Source organism: Microtus ochrogaster, chromosome 6, assembly GCF_000317375.1.
Source record: "Microtus ochrogaster isolate Prairie Vole_2 chromosome 6, MicOch1.0, whole genome shotgun sequence".
Classification (NCBI taxonomy): domain Eukaryota; kingdom Metazoa; phylum Chordata; class Mammalia; order Rodentia; family Cricetidae; genus Microtus; species Microtus ochrogaster.
In genome coordinates, this window is record NC_022013.1 from 78,589,541 (window position 1) to 78,601,191 (window position 11,651).

An 11,651-nucleotide genomic window follows, 5' to 3' on the forward strand; every position below is an offset into this window, starting at 1 on the left:
ACAAAGCCAGCACATTAAGTAGGATCAAAACCCCGTGCCATTGTCCTTGGCTTCTCATCAGCCCTCATTGTTCGCCATGTTCAGAGAGTCCGGTGGTAGGTGTGCTGTGACCACCTGCTTGAGTTCCTGCCTTAGCTTCCCCTCAATGATGGACCGTAATCTGGAACTTTAAGCTGAAATAAATCATTTCCTCCCACAAGTTGCTTTTGTTAAGAGTGTCTTATCACAAAAACAGAAATGAAACCAGGGCAGATGCCAAGAATGGTCACCATGAACCCATGTCTCATCATAGATAAACACTCAAAAGTCTATGAATCAACGTCCCTGGGCAGAAGGCACCAGCTCATCAACCCTCTACAGTCTAAGACATCTGAGGAGGTAGGGAAGAAGGAGGGATAAGCACAAAAAAATCCATCTGAAGGTGAGGTCTGGTGAAGTTAGTGAGAGACTGACGTCTTCACAAGCACAACCCAGGAGGCACTGCCATCTGTCCTCTGTCTTTCTTCAAGCCCTGTGAAATTTCATTCCAGGAGTGTGAGAAAATGTGGAGGGTGAGTTTGCCTTCACCACAGACCTCTGGGGTCTCCGGTGCCAAACTCCAGTTTGCCTTTAAATAAAATTCCTGTCAAGAAGCATTTGCATCAGGAGAAGAATAAACTCTCTGGACAAGTTAGTAATTGGGGGATAATACATTTTCTCCTCTCTTAGCTAGAAATAGCAAGCAGATTTGGGGATTGCTGGGGTTCTGACCTGCATGAAATCATCACACTCACTGGAATCCAGAGGGAAAGGAACCAGGTTCTCTGGGGCAAGGGGCTTCTCATAGAGTTAAGTGGTGAGGCACAGTTTGCCAAGATACATGGGGTGATGGGGTGATAAGGAAGAAGAAAGACAAACTTTGTGTGTGTGTACCTGTGAATACAAGTGTGTACACATGTGTGTACATGGCACACACATGCAGTTGTGCAAAGGATCAGGTAGGAGAATGTTGGGGTGGTCTGCATGCAGATATGTATTTGGGGTGCATTATGTGTGTGTTATACACATGTGTACATGGCACACACATGCAATTGTGCAAGGAGTCAGGTAGGAAAATTTGGGGTGGTCTGCATGCAGGTATGTGTGTATTAGGTGCATGTATGTGTGTGTGTTGTGCACATAAGTGTACATGGCACACAGATGCAGTTATTCAAGGAGTCAGATAGAAGAATGTTGGGGTGGTCTGCATGCAGGTATGTGTGTATTGGGGTGCATATATGTATATATGTGTGTAAGTATGTGGGAAGTGCATACATATGTGCATGCATACCTGTATGTGCGTGCCTAGGAGTGAGGCTAACGTTGGTGGGATCTGTGTGCAGGTGCATTCATGTGTGGATTATGTGACTAGCACTGCAGCTGTCCCAGTCAACCGTACTCATGTCAGTAACCCCAAAACTCATCAGCTCACCCAGGGAGGTTGGATGGAGTACTTTCTTTGGTGTGTGAGTACCCTATCTGGTATGGACAGATGTTTGTGCACACCTCCTTAGAAAAAGTCACAAGCCATAGAGTTCTGTCTCATTGATCTCCTTACAGAACAGAACTCAACAATGCCTGCCAAGGAAATCAGGTCACACATCAACGTGGAAGGTTGAGGCGTTGCCATGACTAAGCTTTTGGGGACAAAGGTGACATGCACAGCACTTTGCCCTTGTCTCTGTGGAGCACAACTCAATGTAGTTCATCCTAGAGCACACAGGAGACCCAGACCCCAGCCACATCCCTCTTAGTCCCATAAAACTTCAAAACTTCAAGGAGCGTGAAGCATGTTTAAATGGCAAATATTTGTAGGTTTGTTTTTTAAGAGTGAAGACAGATTCCTTTCTCTCTGCTGAACTATCTCAGTGAAAGAGGTGAGCCTTACTGTTAAAAAAAAAAATGTTACAGCTGGGCAGTGGTGGCGCACGCCTTTAATCCCAGCACTCGGGAGGCAGAGGCAGGTGGATCTCTGGGAGTTCGAGGCCAGCCTGGTCTACAAGAGCTAGTTCCGGGACAGGCACTAAAGCTACAGAGAAACCCTGTCTCGAAAAACAAAAACAAACAAACAAACAAAAAAATGTTACATGAATGACACACCCCAGAGCCCCAGTTTTTTTTTTAAACTGGGCATGTCTGTTTTCCATTCTTCATCAGGGTGGGGGAGGTGCACACAAGGGAAAAAAGGGCCCAATCCTGCAGCCCCCTTTCTCACCCAGAATCCAGGAAAGAGGCTGCTATGGAATCACCATGATGAACTTGACAGCTTAAAGCAGAGCCAGCCGTAGCTGAGTTTACTGCACTGGAGACAGAGAGATCCTGACTTTGGAGTCAGTCTTCCATGCTACCCCATGAGATACTTGGAAAGAACTAGCAAGCATGCATCTTGACGTACCTGTCTCCCTTAGGTTTGGTGACTGTGCACCGGCAGTTTCCACATCCCTGCAGAATTAGCGAGCTTGTCTCTGTGTGCACTGATATCTGATTTGCTGAGAGACATATGTAGCTAACTTGGAAATGCAATTCTCCCTCCTAGAGGGAGGGACCTAGGACTCCAGAGCCAGAAACCTACAAAACTCAGAAGCTCAGAAGGTTAGGAGCCATGAAGCCCCTCCCCAAGATGACAGAAGCAGTGACAGTTGGTTGATGGTGGGAGGAGACACTTCTGTGTAGCTGCCTGCAAGTACAGCACTCCAGGGTTGCAGCCTCTTGAGTCATCCTTGCGCTGGGGTGGGCTTTCCAGTGATGCAGCTACCTTTGTGTCTCCCACACTGCTCTGAGTAACCTCACGCCATAAGGGGCAGCATTGAACTCGGGCTCACTACGCGAGACCTGGGTGGCATTATTTCCTCGGTCGGTTATCAAGTCGTATCTGGGGTGAACAGACATTTGCTCCTCTCTTCCCAGGGAAAGTCACACAACAGCCATGGTTACTGTTTAGTATCAGCTGGATAGGATCTGGGGGCAGCTGGGAGGCAAGCCTTCAAACATACTTGTGAAGGACTCTCTAGAATAGGTTAGCCTCTGGCATGCCTGGGAAAGACTATGGTAATTACGCTAATTTGGGAAGACCCATCCTAAAGGAGGCCAGCACTGTCCCCATGGGCTGGGGTCCTGGACTTTATAAACGGGAGGTCGCAATCTGAATACAAGCACTCATCTCTCTCTGCTTCTTGACTGCAATGCGGCCAGCTGTCTCAAGTTCCGCCTGACTTCCGACCATAATGGACTATACCTGTGAGTGGGGTAGGCCCTTTCTCCCTTAAGTGGTCTGCCATTTTACCAAAGAAAAGTAACTAAGACAATGACGCTTGCAAACCTGCAACAGCCCCTGTCCTCCAGGCACCTGTCTGTCCCCTCCCTGTGCGGCTTGACTCCTTGAGTTAGGATCTCTGAGGAGGACTCAGAGGTTCTGTCTCTGCAGCAATACCTGAGCCATCACAACACAGAGGCTAGGGACTTCTATTAAACCCTGAAGTTAGATGCTAAGCTTGAAGACTCTCCGTTCTCTGGAGACGTCTTCATCACAACCTCCATGTGCAGAGATGAGCCTTAGAGCAACAGGAACTGATCATATACCCAAAGGCAGAGGTCAGACACAGTCGGGCTGCCAGAACGCTGACACACCCATGGGCACCTACGCGTACAGGACAACAGGACCCTTCTGGGGCCCAGGTGATTTCACAATTCAGATTTTCTTTTTCCGTTTTAGAATTCCGTTCTAGTAACACTCCCAGTGTGGCCTGAGGATGCATACTACCAACTCATTAATTATTTCTTGTACCTAGACATGAATATTTATCACAACCATTGCTATCAGGTCCATCTAAATTGTAAGACAGCCAGGCTCACCAGAATGGGAGATTTGGCACCATCTCGATCACTTCCCTCCACGGGAGATCTAAACTGAGGAATTCAGGCCAAAAACCCTCAACAAGGACACGACAAACCCTCGACAAGGACACGGCAAACCAAGAAACAACTGACAAGACCCCAGCAGACATTCCTTGGCTCCAGCAGCACAGGAAACAGGCAGGCATGTCTGGAGAGCCCCTGACTTCAGAGCCCCAGAGAGAAATGACGTCACAGGGTCATGTGTGAATAATCAGAGTCCCCGAGTCCAAGGAGGAAAGAAACGCTATGTGCTATCACAGACCACAGGACACAAAGTGCTGGCCCCACGTACTGGCAGAGCTGCAGGGTGCCAGGCAAGCGATGCGGTGAGCCTCCTGCCACCCAGGAGCAGCAAGAGCACGTTATAAATGCTGCTCTGCCCTCTTCGGCGCCAACATGCCCCAGGTCTTCCCCAACTTCTTACTCCAGGCAGCCCCTGGCTCTCTGAGTCCACTCCCACGGCCTTGATGACGTTCACACATTAATCACTCGTCCCCCCTGTTCCACAAACCCAGGTTTGCACAGTCTCTGGGACATCTCCAGCTAGGTGACCAACCGTGTGACACAGACGACCCATACATGCCAAACCAGCCCGGCACTCAGGAGTATAACACAAGCGATTCTGGCCAGTGGGACATGAACAGACGTGCCACATGTCACTAAGGTATTTAGTGTCTGGTGTACAGGCCTCACGGTCTCTCTCTTCCCTGATGCTAAGACATCAAACATTCTAATTCCTACAATTACTGCTTAGTGTAGGGCGGTAGGGCGGGCACACACGTGGGTGTGTAAGTGAGCGTGCATATGTTCCGTATGTATTCAGAGGGCAGGGAACAGCATTGGGAACCTCGCTCTACTGCTCTCTGCCCCATTCCGCACAGCAGCCACCCCAGTCAAGCGTCATGTGGAAACTATTGTATTTGGCGTCCCTATTTATCACCTGTGTTTTTGTTCTTCCACCTCTTCACTGGCTACAGGGTCTCCCTAGGTGGCTCAGGTGAGCCTCACCCTCTGAAACATTCTTCCTCAACCTCCCAAGTGCTAGGATTTTGGATGGAGTCACCACACCCAGCAACGGGCTTCCTTTATCATCCTTGTGCCCTAAGAGTTTTATAAATAGCAGACACCTGATATATTTGATTTACTGAAGAGGAAGTCAGAGCCTTCACATTCGGTGACAAGGATCCCAAGGCCAGCATTCCCACCCCCACCCCGAGTCTCCATGTTCTCACCAATGTGCTGGGTTCTGCATCGGACATGAGCTGAACGCTCAGAAAGTATATCAAAGGCGGGCTTTTCCAATGACAAGATTAACGTCAAATGGGACCGAGTGAGCCCACTGAGTCACACAGTCTGTCTACATGCGTGACTAATATCAGGCATCTGGAAGTTGTATCCGGCATGTAAAGAGAGCTGCAGCAAAAAATATCTCTGGATCCTTGGGGACCCTGGTGCAGAGATGATGGCCAGCCATGTCCGGTTTCACTGACGCTGCTCAGCAGGACTCCCCAGACCCAAGCAGGGTGGCGCAAGAGGAACAGGGAATCCTTTCTTTGGAGGCGCGGTAAGCAGCTCCAGGGCTAGGCTCAGTGGAGAGTCTGTTCCCACCTTTCAGAAGTCCCAGTTGTGACCAGCCATAATGACCATAATGACCATTACCGTCAAGTCCACCTGCTGTGGACGCTGGGGCAGCCCACTCAGTGGACAGGAAATAAAAGATTAACTCACAGTTGGGGCCAACGAGATGGGTCAGTGGGTGAAGGAGCTTGCTGGGCACGTTTGGAGACCCGAGTTTAATTCCTGGGACCATGAAAAGGCAGAAAGAGAGAAACTACTCCACAAAGTTGTACTCTGACCTCTTGTGCACATAGGCCATGGCACACATGTGCCTACACACAGAAGCACACAGTGACAAAAGCCCAGGTCCAGAGGTGGACACCAGACCCAGGCTCACAGCTCCAGGACAGCACAGGGGACACCCAGGAACATTGCTAACAGAAATTCAGAGCATCAATGCAAAAATGTTAGACTACATTAGTCTTCATGGCTCACTGAAGCTTGGCATCTAGAAACAGTGCGGAAGTGCCGGAAGGAGTCACAACATTGGAAACGTAAGAGGAAGAACATGGAGGGTGCAGGAGAGCTGGATGTCAGGCATCACGGGCAGCCGATTCGAGGTGCCGCAAACAGGTAATGCCGCAGTCACCATGGAACAGAAGCCATTCCCAGCTGACACCTTGCTGGTCACAGGTCATACGCATGCCTCTCCCAAGGCTCCCACGTCAACAACAGCACCCAAATGCAAAGAAGACGACAATGTGACATCAAGCAGAGCTGCGCTTACCTTGCAGGAAGAGCCTGTCCCAGTAGGTTTTGCCAACTTGAATCCCCCCGAGAAATACCAGGTTGAACAAGATCAGCATGGAGGTCGAGCAAGAGGCAAGCAGAGCGTGCAGCCGGCGGCGAGCTTGCGGGGAGAGGTACCGGGTCTACGAGGGAAGTGCAGAAGGAATGCATCACGTGAGAGGGTGGGAGAACTGAGGCTGAGGTTTGCTTCTGTCTTGGTATTTCTATTGCTGTGACTGAAAACAACCTGGGGAGAAAGGGTCTGTCTTGCTTCACAGCTCTCTGTCCATCATGCAGGGAAGTCAGGGCCAGGCCTCAAGGCTGGAACCTGGAGGAAGGAAAGCCACGGAGGAGTGCTACTGACTGGCTTATTCTTCATGGCTTGCTAACTAACCATGGTGGGTTTTTTTTTTTTTTTTTTTTTTTTTTTTTTTTTTTTTTTGCTTTTGGTTTTTTGAGACAGGGTTTCTCTGTGGTTTTGGACCCTGTCCTGGAACTAGCTCTTGTAGACCAGGCTGGTCTCAAACTCACAGAGATCCGCCTGCCTCTGCCTCCAGAGTGCTGGGATTAAAGGCGTGCACCACCACCGCCCGGCTTAACCATGGTGTTTTGATACAGCACCTAGGGCCACCAGCCCCGGGGTGGCACCACCCACAGTGAACTAGGCCCTCTCATACCAACCACCAATTGAGAAAATGCCCCACAGGCCAATCTCCCTCTCCCAAAATGACTCTTGCTCCTGTCAACTTGGCATAAAACCAACACCATAATCTCCTGTTGCCAGGTCCAGGCTCTTCCTCCTGCACTTGGAGCCAAGCCATTGTCGAGACAGTTCTCCGAACCCCTAGTCTACCTAGTCTACAACACAGTCATTCTACCCTAAGAAGTGACATGTTCCAGCAATGTTACTTCTTCCACACCAGGCTTCCCTCTGGCCTTGACAACCTAAGTTCTAAAGCTGGTTAGGATGTAGCAGCCCCCTTACCCGCCAGGTGAAACATCTTTGTGTGTTTTCTGCCTGTAAATCCATAGATTTACTTTAAATTGTTACCCACAATACAGCTCCATGTCAAGACCAAAGTGACCAAAGGTCAAGATCACAGTGACCTTCTAGATTGGTGGACTTGACTCTAGGAAGCTGGCCAGCTCCCTTGAAACTTGACATGCTCTGAGGGATAACACCGTGGGTTTATGGGAGACACACTGCCATCGTCAACTTGATGGAATTTAGAATCACTACAGAAACCCAGCTCTGAACACAGCTGTGTAGGAGGAGTTTCTAGACTGGGTCAGCTGAGTAAGAAGAAACCTAAACATGAGTCCCAGACTGAGCTGAGCCCCTCTGCTTCCTGAACGTGAATGCCACGTGACCAGCTGCCTCGTGTTCCTACCACCAGGACTTTCACCGCATGAAGGACAGTGCCCTCAAGCCAGACGCCTAAAACAAGCCCTCCCTTCTCAGGCATGTTGTCATCATGGCGAGGAGCTAATAAGGTTTCTCAACAGCACACGGTAGCAGCTGAGAAGGTGGCTGACCACAGTGCCTGGAGGACTGTGGATGGAGGGACCCTTCCAGTGAACATAGATGTTAGATTATCCTTCCTGGGTCTTCGTTTCATGGCCCTTTAGCAGGGATTTTTACAAACAAATCAAGCCTTTGTACTATACCCCTTATACTGTGGTTGGCCCTCCCGTAAGGCCACCCCACCATGGCTTGAGCTGCGAGAACCCCATAAACACATCTGTAAGTTCTGCACAGAGCCAGCTGCAGTACCACAGTGGTCACACACACCCTAGGGAGTCTGGCAAATGATACCACGTGAAGGAGAGGCAATGGAAGGTCAGTAGATATGTCCTAACTGCTTTCTGAAAACCTGCAGAACTCTGAGGCAACCAGCTGTAGCTGGGCTGTGATCTCAGAGGCTCTGTGGCTGAGCTTGGGTGAGTCACACAGGCAGAGACAAGTCTCAGCAGGGTCTGACTGTGGTGGTCTGCTGTGATTCTAACTTGGCCAGGGTCCTCTCAATCTAGAGAAATTAATTTCCAGCCTGGTCCTTCTCTCTACTCTGAGGCCAGGGCCATTCTGGAAGCACAGATCTCACTGTGGAGGGCCGTCTCCCTGACAACATTCTCTCTTCCCACACTACCTTACACAGGGTTTTATGGCCACTGCACACCAGTGTGGCCTCTGTATGAATAAGCCACTTGGGTGTGCTGCAGAGCTGGCTCTCTGGAGGTGACCTGGAAGTCTCTCCAGCCCAGAGGTCCCGGATGTGATGACACCTAGTAGCTCTCAAGGTCCCCAGAGGCTGAGAGCAGGCCAGGCAGAGAAGGATGTTCCAGAAGAAGTCATTACCCAGCCTCTCACTTCCGAGCATGCCCATCCACTGTGGTTTCTGCATTTTAAAGCAGGAAGAAGACGTTCCGAGACTCAGCTAGCAACAACTGGGGAGGTGTTGGTGAGGGCATGCGGATGAAGAACTCAGACTAATAAATCAGGAAACCATGAGCCGTCTGGATTGGTGTGGATGTGTCCAAATAATTCCCTGTAGGTACACAGGCCACTGTGACAAATTTGACTTCCCAGGACCCAGTGAGAAAAACCCAGTCTGCTCTCCTCCCTGCACCTGACATCCTAAGAGGGAGTGGAAAGAACCTGCTCTCCTTTGTCAAGGTAACCCGCAGACAGCAGCGTGCAGAGCCTGCGGAAGCTCAAGGAGGCTCTTCTTTTATGAGAAGTGACTAAGATCATTTTAAAAACCAACAGGGAGGTGGTGACTGATGAGGTTTCCATGGTGTTGCTCAGTCAACCCTCAACAGGAAGGCCAGGCTACCGTGAGCTGAGGGCCCATGTGGAACGGGGGCTATGATGGTTAGGGGGTGGGGGGAAGGACAGAGGAGGGACAAGGGAGGGTGAAGAGTCGGGCCTGGCTCGCCCCTGAGGACTATTTGAACACAGGATGCTGAGTCTGCCTATTACACAAGGGCTGCTTGAACACAGACACCAAGCCATCGTTCTGATAACCGATAGGGGTGCAGAGTCACAAGCGGGTGCATAGTTCATACAGCGTGGCTACAGTGGAGAGAGAGAAGGGCCACATTTCAGGGGGAATGGGAGTAGGTGCGGGCTCAAGAGTTCTCCAGGCTACTTAGAGCTTCGAACAATCTCAAATTACACATTGGTTATTTCTTGAATTCTCCATGTAGTACTTTCAGACCACAGTTGATGTAAGTAACTCAACCTGTGGAATTAAAAGTGCAGACATGGACATAGATGGATTTAGGTTGACAATAGGGGTCTTTCTACTCTGAAACCTGGGTCTCAGCCACTGGTTTATGAGTTTTTCTTTTGCTTTAATTAATGCCATTCTTAGATGTCCCAAGGGGGAAAAAACAGGGTATATTCCCTTGGTCCAGTCAGTAGGATATCCTAAGTCCTTCTTTAAACACATTTCCTTTGAACTCTCTGACATCCTATAGCAGTCACTTGTGGGGTAGCTTGTGTCTAGGATGCAAGCTACCGATGCAAACAGAGCTACATCCTTAGCTCAGTGGTCCACCCTCCCGTCAAGAAGAGAACTCATACTGAGGAAATGTAAATGAGACAGGGGACTACCTGACTACAACAAGGAGCCTCAGTTATGACAATGAGAGTCCAGTTGTCAGCTTCATCAGATAACAACATGTGACAATCAGACAGAATCTGAATTTCATTAACATAAATCTATCAGGATGAAAAGAGAGTTCTGGTGTGATTATGGCCAATTCCCAGAAGACAGGAAGGGCTATGGCATTCCAATCCGCTGGAAGCAAATGGTGCTGTCCGCAAGACGTTTGAAAAGTTGCTGGGTTCTGTGAATGACTACCCCACCACCCCTGAGAGAGAGTGAAGCCCCCGTACCTCCAGTTGAGGATGAACAAGGCCACCGGGTCCAACAGCTATTGGTCTTAGTCGTATGGAAAAGGACGGGAGACAGAGCAAGTTAGCAAGAACCACTGTGCCCCCGTGCAGGTATCTCAGGAACAGTGGAAAAGTAGGCTGCTGCAGTTTCCATGTCAGTATCACACACCCTCCCGGTTCAGCGAAGGTTTGGGACTTGTCTTCATTACACAAGTGTCTCAGAACAGCAGGCAGCTCAGGCGTGAGGCAGGCCTCTGCTCAGTCATCTGAGAACACGCTTTCAGACCAAAGGGATTGACGGAGGCGGCCACGTAACAGCAGCTACCAAGAGTTCTCTAACACACCAACTTCCAAGGTAGCAAACCAAGTCATTCTCAGCGCTCAGCTGAAATTCTGACAAACTAGTTTGCACTTCCTGCCGTGAGATGTTGACTCACATCGCCATAGAAACGCCCCTGCCTTTTCAAGCCAACATTCTGTCCCTGGAAATATCAAGACTGTCTGGACCAAGCAAGCTGTTGCCTGGGGTTGAGGCTGCTGCACGTGAGTTAGAGAGAGGCTGAGAACTTAAGGGGGCGTGGGCAGGCGGAGCTGCAGTGCTGAAGGCTGCTGAGCTCCGCCCCTCGACTGGGGGGTGTGGGCGGCAGGCGGAGCTACAGAGCTGAAGGCTGCTGAGCTCCGCCCCTTGACTGGGGGGCGTGGGCGGCAGGCGGAGCTACAGAGCTGAAGGCTGCTGAGCTCCGCCCCTTGACTGTCCATAGACGAGCTGAGATGGGGAGGGGGCAGCTAAGCATCTGGGGGAGCAGATGGCTCAAGGAATGGCTGCTGGAGCCTGCGACAGAGGCTTGGCAAGTGCAACCCGATGGTGTTTATTTTTAAGTAGGGAAGAAGCTAAAAATGGAAACGGGGTGGGTTTGAGCAGCTGGACACGGTTCCCCAAGAAATCACAGATTTTCATTTTCTAATGACGGTGCTAACTAGAGGGTGTGAAGGGCAGAAGCAGCAGCAGCAGGGCAGGGAACACTGGACATCAGTGGGGACAGGTGGGCACCCACGAGCTATGAGGAAGCCACCAAAGAGTGGCCAAGTGAAACACTTGAGGCCAGGAAGACAGATTCCAAAGTCCTGTCTCCATCTCCAAATGCTGTATTGAATTCGCGTTAGGAATCTGTGTTCCAACCTTTCTCCCCTTCTCCTGCTCATGCAGGCTCCCAAGAAGGGGGCTGAGCAGAGTTTTCATCACTCTCGACCCAAAGCTCACACGAGTCCTTAATGTTCTGCCCCATCCTGTGCCCGTGCCAAATGAATATATGAACATATTCAGAAAGTAATACCTTTATCTTTCAAGTGTTCTGAACTTCAAAAAGTACCTAGTCACATTTTGTATGCTAATTAAGGTTTTTAAATTAAAATTTAAAAGTACCTGTTCCCCTCAGCTTCATTTCCTAGTTTACTGCTGAGATCTGAACATGCTCCCAGAAGAGAAACACCT

General features: G+C 49.9%; 1 protein-coding gene across 1 annotated transcript in view; it reads right to left on the reverse strand.

Annotated features, from left to right (window-relative positions):
* Window positions 1-11,651, reverse strand: part of Hhat (hedgehog acyltransferase) — a 245,988-nt gene that overhangs the window by 37,431 nt on the left and 196,906 nt on the right. Inside the window, exon 11 of the mRNA XM_005348897.3 lies at window positions 6,257-6,401. Within this exon, the coding sequence (XP_005348954.1) occupies window positions 6,257-6,401 (145 nt within the window). The remainder of the gene's footprint in view (window positions 1-6,256; window positions 6,402-11,651) is intronic.